Source organism: Fundulus heteroclitus, chromosome 10 (genome assembly GCF_011125445.2).
Source record: "Fundulus heteroclitus isolate FHET01 chromosome 10, MU-UCD_Fhet_4.1, whole genome shotgun sequence".
NCBI classification, from domain to species: Eukaryota; Metazoa; Chordata; class Actinopteri; order Cyprinodontiformes; family Fundulidae; genus Fundulus; species Fundulus heteroclitus.
Window position 1 is genome coordinate 4162225 of NC_046370.1, and position 18891 is coordinate 4181115.

At 41.7% G+C, this 18891-nt stretch overlaps 1 protein-coding gene across 2 annotated transcripts in view; it reads right to left on the reverse strand.

Moving 5' to 3' along the window:
- Positions 1-18891, reverse strand: part of LOC105939409 (protocadherin-15) — a gene marked incomplete at its 5' end in the record, with an annotated part of 197740 nt that overhangs the window by 12809 nt on the left and 166040 nt on the right. Inside the window, 3 exon segments of one of the 2 annotated variants that reach the window (XM_036141815.1) lie at positions 14417-14490; positions 14651-14689; positions 18360-18381. In XM_036141815.1, the coding sequence (XP_035997708.1) occupies positions 14417-14490; positions 14651-14689; positions 18360-18381 (135 nt within the window). 2 annotated transcript variants of the gene reach the window in all.

Sequence of the window (18891 nt, forward strand, 5' to 3'; positions counted from 1 at the left end):
ATGCCTTTATGTATAAATTTGTATTTTATTTCTGTATTTAATAACTGCCAAATTATTTTACTAATTTGTAATTGGTTAAGGATACTGATCCTTGGACTGTTGCGTAATAGGAAGGGGAGGAGTAGAGGGGGAAGTTCGACGGAGGGGGTGAAGGAGTCAGTCTGCTCGGTTGCTCTTCCCAGTTAGCATGAGCTAAGCAAAGACTTTTCCTAGCTAAGGAAAGGCAGCTGCAGTCAAGTGTTCGGCCAGAACATTTATAAAAGCAGTGGACTTTAGTTATGTGCGGTGGGACACTTTTCCTCTGTTGTTTTCAAGAAGTCGCAACCTGGACTGTTGTGAAAACTGACGCGACGCCCGCGAGAGCACGCTAGGTTAAAAGACGGCGAGGAGGGGTGGCTATCACGTTGGTGAGCTACACGACTGCTGTTCTTTGTGAATCTGGAGGCGAGAATCGTCTTGGACACCGGAAGAGTTGTGGTTGTTTGGAAAAGACGACCGAGATCGACTACACGGTGGGGACCGGGGGATTCGGTGCTGCGGGGGTCCATGCGGGAGGCGCGTGCGGAGCCACGAGCCACGACAGGTCCACGCTGTGAGCACATGAACGCTCTACTGTTCACCTTCCGACACAACGAGTCAGGTACAGAGTCAATTTATTTTGTTTGCTCATTGAGTGAAGCGGCCAGTGTTTAAGTTTTCAGGCCTCCACGCACACAAGCGACGTTCAGGCCTGCAACGGGTACTTTTGGATCATTTTAGTTATTATAAAGCCGGCATAGCTTAGGATTTACTAATGACTTGGATGGTTTTGCTTATTGTGTTTGTTTGTTAATGCTCTGAAAGTGACTGATGGACAACAAGGGTTTGATTTTTGAACTTTAAAGGGAAACTTTAATTGTAAGGTTTTGAGTTAAGACACATTCATTATTGACTGTACATTGCTATACAGGTAATTTGAGTTATTTTAAGTTGTGCCCACTTCTTCGAGTGTGTTTATGGTTTATTTACAAATGTAAGATATTTAATTTTCTAAATTCCGGGTAATTTCGTTTAAAATATATTTTCATAAGTAAAAAGAAGAAAGACATTTACTGTGTCAATTCATTATTTCATTAACAGATTTCTTCTTGGGTAAAAACTGGGTATATTTACAAGGCATTTATAAAGAAACTCATAATTAATCTAACAACGACTACAGTTTTATCATCTTTTAATTGATAAGAACTCAGGGCGTCCCATATTTGGTTATTTTACATGCTTTTGGATGTTTTGCCAGTAATGTAGGCAAGGGGGCGCTACATAAAATGGAGGCACCGCTGGGATTGTTATGAGAAGTTTGTAATTTGGGTTTCTGTAGTTCTAGTGCATTTTTGAACATTATCATTGATATTTAGAATTTCTATTTTCAGTCATGGCTGATAGCAAGTTGCAGGCAGAGCTTAATGAGTGGTGTGATACTGAAACTATTGATGTTGCTCATGCCGTACTAGTGGTGGGGGTGGGTAAAGATCTCGAAGTTGCCAAAATCGAAGAAGAGCTACACACAGTTCGATGCTGGGGTCGTGTGAGAGTAAGGGGAACCAAGCCCTATAGTGATGGTGATGGCGTGTTAGTTCTCTGTGAATGCAAAGAAGTCATTGATCCAAGAGTAGTTCCTCCTGAAGTCCGACCTAAAGATGGGGCTATTTGGAAGATCATAACTTATGCCCAGGAACCCACTACTTCTGCTCCTGCTGAGGATTTTTCAGCCAAGTTGCAACGTTTTCTAATGTCCGAGGGAAAGACCCTTGCTGATGTTCAAAGCATGTCTCCCACTGATGAGTCAGTTTTGCGTGCCATGGTTGACGTTGTCAGTCGAACTACTAAAAGTCAGGCTGAAAGCCATGGTTATCGCCGCCTGCGGATCTACTCAGGAGTCACTCCCACCCCAACAGGGGAGGAATCTCTAGAATATTGGCTAGAGCAGGCAACATTGATGGTTCAGGAGAGTGAACTCAATGAACATGAGAAGAGGCGGCGAATTCTGGAGTGCTTGCGAGGACCTGCTCTCGAAATTGTCAAGTCAGTACGCCTCAGTAAGCAAGGAGCCACAGCCCAAGAGTTCCTCGATGCGTTAGACAGTGCATTTGGTTCCGCTGAGTCTGCGGAAGACCTGTACTTTTCTTTCCGGCTCATACAGCAGAAGTCTGGTGAGAAGTTGTCAGAATACATTCGCAGAATTGAACCTTTTCTGGCTAAAGTGGTGAAGAAAGGAGGGGTCTCAGCTAGTGATAAAGACAAAGTGCGTGTTGAACAGCTGCTTCGGGGTGCAATCGACTCAGACTTGATGCTACTACAGTTACGTTTGAAAGAGAGGCGCAGTAAACCCCCCAATTTTCTTGACTTATTGTCTGAGATCAGAGCCGAAGAAGAATACCAGCTAACACGAAAGAAGGTGAACGCACGTATTCGGAGTGTTGCTGTTTGTAATGACTCAGTTGACAATGATGTCGACATAGAAGTGCTAAAGGCTGATTTTAAAGCTTTGAAAGCTCAAGTGTGTGAGATGAGCAAGTGTGCAGCAAATGAAGGAGCCAGTGCTCATGCACCTATGCCTAGTTCGAATCACTCTGGCAGTGACAAGTCTGAAGCTATTGCTTTAAGAAAGAAAGTTCAGAAGTTAAGTAAAAAGTTGAAGTCCAAAGAGAGAAATACAACTGAGCCTTCGGTTACTGTAGCCGCAGTTGGGACTAAGAGCCAAAGTCAGGGTTTTAAACCAGCACAGAGTCCTAGAACTGGTGAGCGATTCTGTTACAGATGTGGGGAAGATGGCCATATCGCCACCCAGTGTTCATCTGCAGAGAATGAGAAAAGAGTCATTAAGAGACTCATAGCGTCGCTAAACAAGGCTAAAGGCAAACAGTCTTGCGATGGCGACTCAAACAGTGAGACCACCAACTGTTTCTCTAAAAAACAGGAAGCATGCACTAACACAAATGCCCCGCTTCCTAAAGGTCTCATTGGTCCACCTTCTACAGTGCAAGTGAGAGTGAACGACAACCCCTGCACAGCCATATTGGATAGTGGGTCTCAAGTAACAATCATTTTCCAGAAATTTTACGAAGAGCACTTGTCCGATATACCCATACAACCAGTGTCTGGCTTAGCCATTTGGGGACTAAGTGATACAAGCTATCCTTACTCAGGATACATTGTAGTGGACATGCAGTTTCCAAAGGAGCTAACTGGAAAGTCAGAGACGCTGTCAGTGTTGGCACTGATTTGCCCTGGGCCGAACACACCAGATCAGGTCCCAGTCATACTAGGCACAAATGCTAATTTGTTCCACAGACTCGCTGACCTGTGTGATCGTCCAGAGGGTGAAGCTTTAGCCCGTGCCCTGAAAATTAGTAACGCTGAACCAAAGAGAGAACTGGTGCTGCCCAAAGCCCAAGACATGAACGTTGATTCGGTGGGTTTAGTGAGGTTTATGGGTCCTAATGACCTAAAACTTACCCCACAAGAGAGTCGCTGTGTACCATGTCAACTGGATTTTGGCCAGACAGCACCTAAAGGCATAATCGTGGTGGAGACCAGTAACACAGTAGCACTGCCTCACGGTGTGATGTTTCAGCCCGTAGTTGCCCCTGTTTCTGCCATTGACCCTAACTGTTTCTCTCTGTTGATTCAGAACGAGACCAAGAAGGAAGTTACTATATCTTCAGGTACTCCGCTAGGTACTGTTCAGTCAGCTGATTTGGCCAGTCCTATAGTGAATAGTCAAAACATTGAAGAACTGGATCCAGATTTGATAGATTTTGGAGATTCTCCTATCCCCAATGAGTGGAAAGAGAGACTTCGGAGAAAACTCTGTCATCGACGCAATGTGTTTTCACTCCATGAATGGGAGGTTGGTTTAGCTAAAGGCGTTGAGCCCAACATTCGTCTAACCGATCCCCGTCCGTTTCGTGAAAGATCCAGACGCTTAGCACCTGCGGATATAGAGGACGTACGCAAACACCTCAGAGAGCTATTAGACGCTGGAGTGATAAAAGAGTCAAGGAGTCCATACGCTTCGCCTATCGTCGTGGCGCGAAAGAAAAACGGGAATGTGCGTATGTGCATAGACTACCGGACTCTGAATAGCAAGACAATACCAGACCAATACACTACACCACGCATCGATGACGCATTGGATTGTTTAGCAGGAAGTCGATGGTTTTCTGTCTTAGACCTTCGTAGCGGTTACTACCAAATCGCAATGGCGGAGGAAGACAAAGAAAAGACCGCGTTCATTTGTCCTCTCGGCTTCTATCAGTTCGAGCGTATGCCCCAAGGGGTGATGGGAGCTCCTGCGACGTTTCAACGTCTTATGGAGAAGGCCGTTGGGGACATGAATTTGCTACAAGTCCTGGTTTATCTCGATGATTTAATAGTGTTTGGTGCTACATTGGAAGAACATGAGGAGAGACTCATGAAAGTACTAGACCGTCTTGAGGAAGTAGGTCTAAAAGTGTCTTTAGACAAATGCCAGTTCTGTCAGCCCAGAGTCAAATATGTCGGCCATATCGTCTCTGCTGATGGGATTGCGGCAGATCCAGCTAAGGTCGAAGCTGTAACTCAGTGGCCACAGCCTACTGACCTTAAGTCACTGAGGTCATTCCTCGGCTTCTGTGGTTATTACCGCAGATTTGTGGCGAACTACTCCTCAATCGTTAAGCCCTTGACAGACCTGACCAAAGGGTATCCTCCAGTGAGGAAAGGCAAGAGGTCTACAGTTACAAAAGATCATCAGTACTTCAAGGAGGCTGAACCTTTTGGATCAAGATGGACTGATACATGCACAAAAGCTTTTCGTGACATTATCAGATGCCTTACCAATGCGCCTGTGTTAGCGTTTGCAGATCCTAACAAGCACTATGTGTTGCACACCGACGCTAGTCTTAAAGGTTTAGGAGCAGTCTTACACCAGGTTTATCCTGAAGGTCTCCGTCCTGTTGCCTTTGCCAGCAGAGGGTTGACTGCTGCTGAGCAGAAGTATCACATCCACCAGCTTGAGTTTCTAGCACTCAAGTGGGCCGTGGTGGACAAATTTCATGATTACCTATATGGTGTGAGATTCACGGTAATGACTGACAACAATCCGCTCACTTATGTGCTGACAACTGGGAAACTCAACGCAACAGGTCACAGGTGGCTTGCAGCACTAGCCATGTATGACTTTGAAGTCAAGTATCACCCTGGAAAGGTGAACATTGGCGCTGACTTACTCTCACGTAACTGGTCTGAAGTTGAAGCAGAGCCCTGGAAGAAACTGGGTCAGGGTGACGTGAAAACACTTTGCAGTCAAGTGCACGCACAAGATGTGTGTGTGGCTGAAAGACTAGGAGTTCCTGCAGAGGGCGTTCCTGAGCTCTATTGTTTTGCAACCCACCTGAATGTTGGACAACTAGAACGGTTGACCCCTGACGACTTGCAAAGGGCTCAGCTCAAAGACCCTGTCCTCAAAACCGTAAGAGAGGCTTTGAACACAGGTCGCTGGCCTTCTCATGTTGCTGATGCCGATGTTTCTTTGCTGAAACGAGAGAGAACCAAGCTAAAGATTGAAGACGGATTACTCTACCGAGTGAAAATCAAAGCTTCTGGTAAACAACACCGTCAGCTGCTTTTACCCGAAGAGTTCAGAATACAGGTGTGTCGTGCATTGCATGATGACATGGGACACTTGGGTGTAGAGAGGACAGTAGAATTAATGAGAGAAAGGTTCTACTGGCCGAAGATGAGTCACACTGTTGAGACATACATAGGCAACTGTGGGAAGTGTGTCACATGGAAGAGTCCATGTCCACGAGCTGCTCCATTACACCAGATTACTTCTGCAGGACCTATGGAACTTGTATGTATCGATTTTCTCTCACTAGAGCCTGACTCCAGTGGGGTTTCTAACATTCTCGTGGTGACCGATCATTTCAGTCGCTATGCGCAAGCCTACCCGACTAGAGATCAACGAGCAGTCACTGTTGCCAAGGTCTTGGTCGAAAGGTTCTTCGTTCACTATGGTCTTCCAGCTCGAATTCATTCGGACCAAGGGCGTGACTTCGAGAGCCGGTTGATACAGGAGCTTCTGAGAACCTTGGGAATCCGTAAGTCGCGGACGACACCCTATCATCCGCAGGGCGATCCACAACCGGAGCGCTTTAACAGGACGCTGTTATCTATGCTGGGAACCTTGAGAGATACCCACAAACGTCAGTGGAGTCGTCATGTGAGTCAGTTAGTACATGCGTACAACAGTACCAAGAATGATGCTACGGGGTTTTCACCCTATTACATCATGTTTGGCAGAGAGGCCAGATTGCCTATTGATGTATGTTTTGGTACTGATCACCAAGAACCAGTCAGTCATTCACGTTATGTGGAAGATCTCAAAAGAGACTTAAAGCGTGCTTACGAGTTAGCTACCAAGTCTGCAACTCAAGTTCATGTGAGAAACAAGAAGAACTATGAGAGAGCTCTACGCAATCAAACCTTAGTCAAAGGTGATCGAGTGCTCCTGAAGAACTTGGGGTTGCACGGGAAACATAAGTTGCAGTGTAGGTGGAACTCTGTACCTTATGTGATCATGGAAAAGCTCCCTGATTTGCCTGTCTACCGGGTGAAGCCCGAAAGTGGGATGGGGAAGCTGAGGACTATACACAGAGACAACATTTTGCCTATTGGAAGTTTGGTGAGAATTTCTGAGGAGTTAGATGTTCCAGAGAAACCCAACAGGGCTGTGACTAGGAGTCAGAGAAAGTCAGTAACCCATCAATCACAGGCTAAAAGGTCTCAAAGCGATGTGGGTTACCCGCTGGATGAGGAATCTAGCGATTCTGAGTTCGAATGTCAACCTAGATTCAGGTGGAGGTTAGAGCCTGAGGATCTGGTGGATCCTGTCTCAGACAGAGATGATGAGTGTGAGGTACAGAACGCTGCTGATGATCAGGGCAGTGTGTCTGATCACGAGGGGGATGAATGTGATGTGTTGTCAGAAGGCATTGTCGACTATTGTGATGGTGACATCAATGCTGCCGATGAAGTAGAAATGTCTGCTGGAGAAATAGATAGTACAGAGCCTGAAAGACATTCTCCAGTCAGAGTGACAGAGGAAGTCAAACCTCAGCGAACGCCCCAACGTGAAAAAAGGTCGGTTAAACCTATTATCAGACTAACTTATGATGAGGCAGGGAAGCCTAAAGATCAGCCTTTGACTATAGTACATAGGGGTGTAGTCATAAAGATTGGTTAAGGGACTTGTTGTTTCATTTTCTGTGTTATTAAAATTATGTTTTCATTCCTGTTCATGGGAATTAGGTTTCATAGGGACATGTAAACCATTTGAGTGGGGGAGAGTGTAGCCCGTGTTGTATTTTGGGTTCATTCATTTCAATTCAAGTGATGTTAAACATTAAAAAAAAAAGCAATTTCCAAACACTAGTAATATTCCTATGTCAAATGCCTTTATGTATAAATTTGTATTTTATTTCTGTATTTAATAACTGCCAAATTATTTTACTAATTTGTAATTGGTTAAGGATACTGATCCTTGGACTGTTGCGTAATAGGAAGGGGAGGAGTAGAGGGGGAAGTTCGACGGAGGGGGTGAAGGAGTCAGTCTGCTCGGTTGCTCTTCCCAGTTAGCATGAGCTAAGCAAAGACTTTTCCTAGCTAAGGAAAGGCAGCTGCAGTCAAGTGTTCGGCCAGAACATTTATAAAAGCAGTGGACTTTAGTTATGTGCGGTGGGACACTTTTCCTCTGTTGTTTTCAAGAAGTCGCAACCTGGACTGTTGTGAAAACTGACGCGACGCCCGCGAGAGCACGCTAGGTTAAAAGACGGCGAGGAGGGGTGGCTATCACGTTGGTGAGCTACACGACTGCTGTTCTTTGTGAATCTGGAGGCGAGAATCGTCTTGGACACCGGAAGAGTTGTGGTTGTTTGGAAAAGACGACCGAGATCGACTACACGGTGGGGACCGGGGGATTCGGTGCTGCGGGGGTCCATGCGGGAGGCGCGTGCGGAGCCACGAGCCACGACAGGTCCACGCTGTGAGCACATGAACGCTCTACTGTTCACCTTCCGACACAACGAGTCAGGTACAGAGTCAATTTATTTTGTTTGCTCATTGAGTGAAGCGGCCAGTGTTTAAGTTTTCAGGCCTCCACGCACACAAGCGACGTTCAGGCCTGCAACGGGTACTTTTGGATCATTTTAGTTATTATAAAGCCGGCATAGCTTAGGATTTACTAATGACTTGGATGGTTTTGCTTATTGTGTTTGTTTGTTAATGCTCTGAAAGTGACTGATGGACAACAAGGGTTTGATTTTTGAACTTTAAAGGGAAACTTTAATTGTAAGGTTTTGAGTTAAGACACATTCATTATTGACTGTACATTGCTATACAGGTAATTTGAGTTATTTTAAGTTGTGCCCACTTCTTCGAGTGTGTTTATGGTTTATTTACAAATGTAAGATATTTAATTTTCTAAATTCCGGGTAATTTCGTTTAAAATATATTTTCATAAGTAAAAAGAAGAAAGACATTTACTGTGTCAATTCATTATTTCATTAACAGATTTCTTCTTGGGTAAAAACTGGGTATATTTACAAGGCATTTATAAAGAAACTCATAATTAATCTAACAACGACTACAGTTTTATCATCTTTTAATTGATAAGAACTCAGGGCGTCCCATATTTGGTTATTTTACATGCTTTTGGATGTTTTGCCAGTAATGTAGGCAAGGGGGCGCTACATATGTATACATGTTGCATATATATAATCTGACTATAAACTAAGCCAGGCAACGACAGACTTATTTTGTGACAATGAAACATTTCTTAACATGTTAAGATAAAGATAAGATGGAGAATCTTTATGCGTTTCCCTTGGGAGAAATTCTTCCCGGACGGGGAAAACAACCGTTTCAACCAAATACAACATAAGCTCCACAACATAAAAAAAAAAAAGATAAAAATCATGAAACATCTTCCACATCAGCATTTGGTCATCCCTCGATCCATTCTACTGAAACACAGCCAGACCTCTACAATCTGTTTATCACCCGCAAAACATCAATAAAAAATAATTTCACTATTTTAAAGGAGCATAGTACAAGTTTAATTGTTGAATTTCACCTGTTGGGGTCTATTTGAAAGAAGCAATGGGTACCAATTAATCAAAAAGGGATAAATATTCAAATGGGTGAGTTTTTTTTTAGAAGAATGTGTGGTTGGATTGAATTAAAAGCTAAGATAAAATCAATAACGAGAAGTCTGACATATGCAGAGGAGCCTTCAAGGAGTTCAAGAACCAGATGCATTATTGGTAAAAATGGCAATATTTGTACTGCGTTTCCTTGTATAGGCATGATGATGTTATTGATGATCCAACCTCAGATTTAATCATTTCTCCAATGATTTTAAAATGTTGGAGGTCAGTGGCACAGGCTGATAATCATTCTTCTGCAGAGGGCATGATGTTTTAGGAGTGTTGCAACATGGATATGCTACAAATACTCCGTAGGTACCATTGTTACAGAGTTTATGTAAGTGCTACCCAAATGTCACAGCAATTGACCCGATAATACTGTTGCCATTAACCTAACACCACTCCATGCAGACGCTTTGTCTCCATGGATGAAGACTCACTCATTTTGACTTACGTTCTTAAAGTGGCTCCATTGGGGCAGCCCAACCTGTTTTCTGGTTGTTTCAGCCTATAATTATTTGGCCTTGGTAACAATCACGGCATTGACCTTTCAGTCCCAGAAGGTCAGACAACCAAGTAGTGTGAATCATAAAAATAAAACGAGAGGGTGATGTCAACAATAATCGACCAGCACAGCATACTACACATTCCATGCCAACTAAAATTACACATATTTCACAGAACGATACAATTGACCAATCAGGTTCAGCGTTTTATTTTTTATCTAGAGGCGATCTAGGAGAAACATTTAAACTGTAGACATTTGCGACAAATGCTTCAAGTTAGTTTTTTAATGAATCCAATCAGAAACCGGCTATTGGCAGTTGTGTTTGTAGAAAATACCCATTTAAGTTGCACCGTTTTGAAAACAGATGAACATAGAGGACAAAAGATTGCAAATCAGGATTTAAGATCATGTTTGCAAATGAAATAAATTGCCTCCAGAGGAAGCGTAAATATGTTTGTGTCTCAGAAAAAAAAAAAACGCAAACGAGGAGAGTTTTGTTTACCCAAAGAGCCAGTTTAATACTCGGCAGCATGTTCTACCTGCGCCGTTTATTCGCGGAAACAAATAAACTAATTAGGTGTCATTTTTACACAGTCTGATTTCCTGATCTTGTATGCGTGTAGAGTCAGACATGAGTTTGTGGATGTTGCTCTAAGCCGCCAGCATCTGGCCCATTGTCTGCTTCCACGGCTGGCTGCCTGATTAGCTGCTACGGTGCTGCAAATATGGGTGGAGAGAATTAGCTCTTTGTGTGTGTGTGTGTGTGTGTGTGTGAGTGTGAGTGTGAGAGAGAGAGAGATTTTTGGGAAAGTTGAGGCAGAAAAGTGTTTCTGAGTGATTGTATGGGTGAATTAACATGTCTGCCACAGGGGAAGTTGTGTGTGTGTGTGTGAATGTCTTCTGTTGTGGGAGTTTTTGTGTGTCACAGGTGTTTGTTTGAGTGCATCAAATCAAGTTCCTGGGAGTCCCTAAAAAAAAAAAAAAAAAGACACTTTGCGTCGCAGATGGCTGGCAGCGGAAGAATAAATCCCACATTTCGAAGGGATGCAGCGAGACTCCTTTGGTTCTGACCAAAGTGGTTGGTCAGAACCACTTTGATCAAATCGGCGTGGCGATTGCACTGAAGCTTCTGTTCTGTATTTCCTGTTTACTTTAACATCAGAGAAACGTGACGAATGCACATTCAGCAACTCATACTCACGCATGCATTGTATTCTTTTCCTGAAGCATCCGTATCAAGGTGAACAAGTGAGATAAAACACTGATGTATTTTTTTTTTTACTTAATCAAAACAATGCAAACGCTGTACATCTAGTGCCTTGAAAAAAAATCTATACTCCTTTACAAAGCACGAACCTTTTAAAGTCACATTGCAAACGCTAACGCCAGCGTACCTTAATGGGAATTTTACTTCACAGACCAGCGCAAAGTGGTGGATGAAGGTGAAGGAGAAGGAAAAGTATGCAAATGCTTTTTTTTAGATATAAAATTTGAAAAGCTGCAGTCATCTTCAAGCATCTGCACAGCATGATGCAACCACCACCATGCCCCACTGTGGAAATCTTCTGCTTAGGTTGATGTGCAGTGTTTTTTTCCCCTCACGTGTGACATTTTGCATGCAGGCCAAAAGCTTTCGCATTGGTCTCACGTGAAAAAGAACCTTCTGTCACATGCATGCTATATCCTCTACTTGTAAAAAAAATTACAAAAAGGAAATTCTTCTTTTAATTTCTTGTATAAATACCAGAATTCTGGGGTGTATTAGTGGTTATCCTATCAACAGTGTTTTCCACCTGACATGTGGATAGCTGCAGCTCCTCCAGAGTCACCATGGGCCTATTGGCTGCCTCTCCAATTAAAACTCTGACTTGTCTGCTGGTCAACATGATGCTGTTTGTCCACTAAAACCTTTACAGAACTTATACAGAGATAAAACATCACAAAGGTGACTTTTGGAAGGTGGATAGTACCAGTGAATCTTATTTAGGGTTCTCAGGGTAAACAAAGCTGAAGATAGATGCAGATCACACTTTTTCTTGCTTTCTGAAAACCACCTTTCCTTTTCCTCCACAACTGTGTGCCACTATGCGTTGGTCTACAATGCAACAATCTTAGAAAACGCATTCAGGGCTCCATCTTTTTCTTTTAAGGGAAAAAAATCACCACCACCACCTACTCCAACGGCGTTCCACTCCACTTCCTTTGCGATTTTTGTAGTTTAATGGCTGAGATACTACTATCTAGCACAAGAGAAACTTTTTATTCCCAATTTTATAAAAAAAAAATGTAAGCGGAAGACGTTTCCATTCAGCCTTACATGTTTCAGTCAGAGCAAGAGGAGAATGACGAGGACGAACCAGCAGAATCGAGCCTTCAAGAATAGACAGCCTCTACGGTTGGTTAAAGAAACTTTAGGCGAGCACACAGCAAGCGCTATGATATCTGAAATAAAGTCTGCTGAAATTTCAGAGTTATCAGAAGCTTACCGCTTTGCTGTTTCCTTCATTTTCATACTCAGTAGGAACTGAGCCCTCGATCAGATGAAGTCTCCGGGAAAATCCTGCTTCATTACTCGCAAAAATTACAGAAGCATTAAGCCTTGAAGTGCTTCACAGCAAACGAGGATGACTTTCCCCACTGATGCGGGTTCATTCCCATGTAAAATAAAGTTTAACCAGGCACTTCTCAAGGTTCTGATAATGGGGGCTGGTGGAGTGACTTGTGTGGGTTAATACACCAATCAACTGAACATTTAGACGTGTCTGTGGACGGCTTCTGGCATCCTTGAGTTTTGACTACAAAATCGAAGCGACAACTAAACATGGTGGGACGCTTACGACCTTATTTCTAAGTTCAGCAAAAAGAGCTGTGACGTAACGACGGAGAAATTATAACATAAAACAGAAAAACCTGATCGGCTTGAAAAATCTGACCCGAAAAGGAATCTGAAGATATCTAAACAACGCTTTGGAGACTAAATACAACGTTCCAGTACTTCCAGAGGACCCAAGCACACAAAAAAAAGGGGATTTTGCACGTTATGTCCCCTTTAAGAGAGCATCGTCCTCTGCCACCACAACTGACCTCTGATGGAAACTCAGTGAAGGTTATCATAATCAAAAGTAACAGAAATAAATTAGAAACTTTCTTTCCCGTCGTCCTTCTAAGTTTCACCACATTCTGTCTTTTATGTGATCTTGCCGAGAAAGACAATCAGCTAATAGAAACCTCCACAATCTTCTTCACCTTCTGCACTAACTTTTAAAAGAATGGGAAAACGCACGGTCTTTGTTTTTGACTCCTACATTGTAAATATTTGCCATACATGTATATTCACATTGCTCTATTACAGCCATATATACATATACTATGATATGTATTTCATGATAGAAATTGTTAGAAAAATAAGTAAAAAAAAAAATACAATTCCAAGGTAGATACATAGGCCTATTTATTCTGTCTTTACAGACTATTTAGCTAAAGTTCACATCCACTAATATTGCCCTGCTTTTAAAGATTTTTGGAGAGCCATGGTGATCAAGTCATATATTATGCAATTTTTCTCATTTCTATTTGAGAAAAATTGCAGATATCACAGACACATCCATAGCCTGTCCATCCTGACCCATAGATGACAATCATAAGAACCATTCTCGGCACATCAGAATACAAATTAAAACATAAATAAACTTCTGGTTTGGTAAGAAATGCTTCTAAAACTATTTTTGTTTTCTTTGGTTTGTGTGTCTTTCTGGTTAGACTTTCTAGCAAACAACTTGTGTGTGTCCGCAACAGAGTCACAAAAAGGCTAGCAAGACAAACAAGCAGAAAAACAAAATTCCAGAAGTTGGAATACAAAATAGCAATTTGCATTGAAAAAAAAGTTACAAATGCAGAGCAAACTTTTTTTTTTCCCTCAAAATGTTTTGTTTGCATGGGAAGGAATAAAAAAGCAGCAACTGTAATGAATAGTGTGATTTAAAAAGGCTGGAGCATAGGGTTCCTAAACAGTTTTCATGTAAGAACTTTATAATTTCCCAGACTTAACTTTCCATAGTTTAAATTCCATAACCTTCTCTGTAAAGTATCACTATACATTTATGGAAGATATTTCCCATGTAGACAAGCTTTAAATAAAAGGAAGGAGTAAGTAAATAAAGATGGAAGGAAGGACGTTTAAAGGAGAAAACATATTGACAGTGACATAGTGAATAAAGCCAGGGAATCTACTGTTTTATATACGCTCTAACTTCATTTTTCAAGACTTATCCAGGCTTGGAGAACATGGAACTCAAATTCCAGACTTTTTCTACACTTTGTAGAAACCATGTTTCTTCCTTGGTATATTTTGCATCTGCTGCTTAAAGAAACATTTTTATTTGATCTGAAAAAGCATGTTCCAAGTTTATGGTTTGTCTTAATAACCATAAACATCTGTAATAATATCAATAATCAAATGTTTTATTTTAGTGTTTCACTGAGTGGTGATCAGATTTCTGTAAAAGTTAGAAATGTTCTCAATATATAGACATGAATATACATTGATTGAATGGAGTTGGTAACCTGCTAATTCTTTAAGAGTTTTAAGCAAACTATCTATAGAGCAAGAGCAAATGGGTGAAACTGTAATTTGCAAGTACAAAAGTAATCTTTGCAGCATAATGAGGAGAAATGTACTAACCCGTGGTCATAGTTGTAATAATCTTGTGTGTAGTAGTCCTGGCCAGGATCGATGCCTGACTCCATTGATAACTCCTGTTAAATTTAAAGGCAGATGTTAGCAGCTAATCACACTCCCAAGCTACTACCTGAAAGGCACTTTAGGAAAAACGATAGAAACAAGCAAACAGGAAAACACAAGTGAGTCGTGTAGAGTAGCAAACAGTAAGAAAAAAGGAAATAAAGAACAGAATACCTCTGGCCTGAGCAGAGAGGGTCGGAGAAGTTGCTGTGTCTTCCAGAAGGAAGGAAGAGCAGAGCATGGAAAGAAAGACAACAGCAGAAATGTTTGTACCTGATTTCAGTTTTGGTTCACTTCTGCAATGACCAGAACCTGGACTGAACATTGCAGGACCGAATAGCTTTTGGCACTCTTCTAAATTACTGTTATAATGATCAGGTGAGTGCAAAATAGACAATGTCAACAGAAATGAGAATATCAGTGAACAACACCGACCAACCTTTATGAGAAAACCCTCGATTTTAAGAACGATCAGTTGTGTTTAGGTTTCCATTGATAGACATCTGAAACATCTGTCCCTTCTGGTCTATTAGGATATATAATATCTGATAGATATTTTTATCATAATTTCTCATGCATTTTTTTAAGTCAATTTGTAATAGATGTCCCTTGGTGTGCTTTAAGGAGGCAGAAAATTAAAATAAAATACAAGGAAGTTATCCAAATTATTATAATCAGATTACGTGAGCACTAAAAGCAAATTATAAATTGTAAATCTAGGCCCGTACCAATCCGACCCAATGTAATAGCTCAGGGTCACAAGCAAGGCATCTTCAAATAACTGGTATCAGAGTTATTGATGAAACTTAACTCTGATTCATATATTTTTTCTACTGTGTGTAATTTTAAATTTGTCTTCGACTTTCTTATTAAACTCACTGTACAAATTAGTTTTTCAAAACTAAAAATCAAATCGATTTTAATCCTTTATAGTGACGCTATGCTGGAAGATAGCTTGTATTACCTGTCTGTGGAGTGGGACAGGTTCTCCACACTTCCCACAATGCTGTCATTGTTAGTAAGACGGCTTGGAGAGACACTTAACCACTAAGCATTAAAGGAGCACTAAGTGATATTTCACCACTAGGTGGGGCTTGAGCGCCCTCTGTAGACCAAAACGAGACGTGTATGAAGCCATGGCTCTGTCTGTCTCCACACCAGCTACAACCTGGCCCCTCCTTTCCCCTCCCCTTCTCGCGTTATGTGCGCATATTTGCAAAGGATAAATACACAGCAAAACAGCATCACCTTTCGGAGGATCGTGTCTAGAGAAGAAGTAAGTGATAAGTTTATAATGCTTTTAGCAAAAGAACATTTTGATCTGCTGAGGGTGCTCTCCGCCATGTTGCTTCAATGCTGCGCTGCTCTGATGGTGGCATTTTAGGGCAGGGAGGGGCTCAGCTCTGAGTGGGCAGCTGTTCACGTGCACGTACGTCAGTGTTGTAGTCAAGTCACTATGCCTCGAGTCCGAGTCCAGGTTCGAGTCTCCAGTGTTCAAGTCCGAGTCAAGTCCAAGTCATTAAAAAAAAAATCTGAGTCGAGTCCGAGTCGAGTCACTATTGATCCAAGTTCGTTGTAGGAACATGCTGTGACGTGTGATGTATGACATGAAGCAGTAACATTCCATTGCACTAATAATGGCGTTCCGCGAGCGAACTATTTTTAGAACGTAACGTCATATCACGTACAGGGCAAATATGCGTTTTCCTCCACTCTTTCGCTGTAGTTACCCTTGGTTTTACTCGGTAAACGACTGCTTTTTCCAAGTCTAAGACATCTCCTAACCATGGTTTTTAAACATTGTTGTTATGGAACGTGCAACAGCGACTCGAGGTACGCTGATAGGCCGCAAATGAAGGATGTTAAAGCCGCAAGCGGCGTCGATCGGCCCTCGCAGCCAAGCGCGCTCCGGCCTATTGGCCACCGCCGCGGCTCCGGCCGGCCGGCGGGGTTCGCGCACCGCCGCCCGCCACCGCAGATGCTGTCACGCATTTTCCTCGCCCGTCCACCGGGCGATTCCCACAAACGTGTTCGGCAGCTTTCCCTCATGACTCACAAAAAATCTGGTGCAGATGCAGCGAGGAGATACAGCCGTTGAATAATGATAATGCATTTGGCCACCGGACCGGACTAAATTATTCGGCGGACCGGACAATTTATACCGATTCCTGGACGGTGACTACAAACAGAAAAAAAAAAAACGCCCGCTGACGCCATGAACGCCGAGCAGGAGAAAAACATCGACGTACCTTTCTATCAACTGGTCCGTTTTCCAGTCTTTCTAAGACCTCGACACTCAAGCCATCGTTTGAGCTGAACGTTGGTATGTTGTTCCACAGTTCTACCAGTAAAATGGGCGCCTGGACATCCTCTTGTGAAAGTTTAACAGCGGAAAAGTCGGTCATATAGTTGTATCTGTTGCATGTGTAATGGCTGGTTGCTACATGCACTCTCACACTGTTTGCCCTACTTTGGCGGCAAGGGGCGTTGCTCATAAGATGGTGACGTCACGTGCGCGGTACGCCATTTAGATATTAAAATCATACACCAAATAATATTCTAATGACATATTAAAATTATAGCCCAATTATATAAAAAAGTTGAGTCTTTTTCTCAATTTCCGAGTCAGAATGATCTGAATGTAGGAGTCCGAGTCCAAGTTCGAGTCATCAGTGCTCAAGTCCAAGTCAAGTCACGAGTCTCTAAATTTAGCTAATGACTCGGACTCGAGTTCTACAACACTGACGTACGTGCACTGGCTGTGTAAACAAGAGACTGGAGAACAACACAGAGAGATGGTGTGTGACATCACACCATAGTCCATCTGAAATATTACCTTTAGTTCTTCACAAAACTATTTCTTAGTTCTATCTAAAATAATGAAATTTCACTTGTTGCTCCTTTAAACTTTGTGCCGTACAAATGCAAAGCCAAAGTCTATGAGACAAGAGAACAGCGCTTCCTGTTTAGCCCGCACACACAATTGGCAACATATTAAAATATGTTTCAAGCAAAATTATGAATGAGACATATGAGTACTGGCGTTAGCTAGTTAGGACATCATTGGTGAGTAATGCAGATGAAATTATAGGTGAATGGTTTATTTTAAGTAATTGGATTGGTATCGGGGCATAAAAATCCAATTTAAAACCATAGTAGAAGCTTGTTGTTGAATTATTCAGCATTTTGCAGCCGCCTCTGACACATCTGCCACTAGAGACACATTTGTTGTTGTTTTAACTCTGTTGTAATATAGTCCACCTCCACTCCTGTCTGCTAAATCTTCAGATTTTACTGTACAGCCAAACAGGGAGTTTGTTGCCTCACTAACAACTCATCAAAAAGTTCTCGAAAACATTTGTTGTTCCCCCAGATCTTAACTCAAATCTCACTGGTATCCAAAATTCAGAAGTTCCTTCTTCCCTTCCTACCCTAAAACTGTGTATCTACAGCAAAAAGTAACACTGCTTTCAATGTTAAACACGGTACATTTTTCATTTTCTATCTTTTTTTTATCAATTTCTTTTAAATCCCAGTGACATTTTGATCAGGGACGCAATAAAATTTTCAGAAGACGGCTTTCATTCAGTCTATAGATGAAGGCGTAACTTTATAAGACTTTTTTATTTTTTTATCTTTTACACAATAGAAATACTGTATCACTTTGGAAGTCGGTTTGAACTCAGATTAAAAGGAAAATATGAAAAAGGCAGTTATGAAGACACAAATGCATGCAACTTTGTCTTTATTGCATCAAACAAAGAAGAACAAAGAACAGAAGAGAACAAAGAAGATGATAACTAAATACCAAATGAATGACACTAAAAGAAAATAATACATGAAGATATCCAATTATTGTAAGCAACAAAAGAAAGACGCTTACCTCATGTTGCCCATATCCACGCCTAGACAATTGAAGACAGAAACAGTACAAGGTTAAGATAAATATCACCAGAAAAGCCCTTAAACATATAACATTTGACATGATACAGATTGTTTTATGTTGTTTCTAAATGCAGAGTCAAAGAGAATGCTTTGTAGGGGTCGCAGCGGAACATGGCATCTCCAAAGATTTACAAAAACAGCCATTACAAAAAGAATAAGAAACATTCCTTTTTAAATTCTAGAATTTTATGTATTTTATAGACAGCAAAGTTTGGGGTTTTCCACAAATTTTTCCATGTTGTCTTCATCTTAGCTTAGTAAAGAGACATTGTGTTACAGGGGTTTCAAAAACATACATTTAGAAGCCTATCATTTATACTTTAAAAACCTAAAATTTATAAAGGGGTTATTCTCTTTTTACCATGACTAGTCAGGGGAAAAGAGGGAAAATACAATATAATAAGACAAAGACCTAATCAGTATAATGTTTAATAAAACCACGAGTAAGGAAGGCATTTCACATCCGGCCG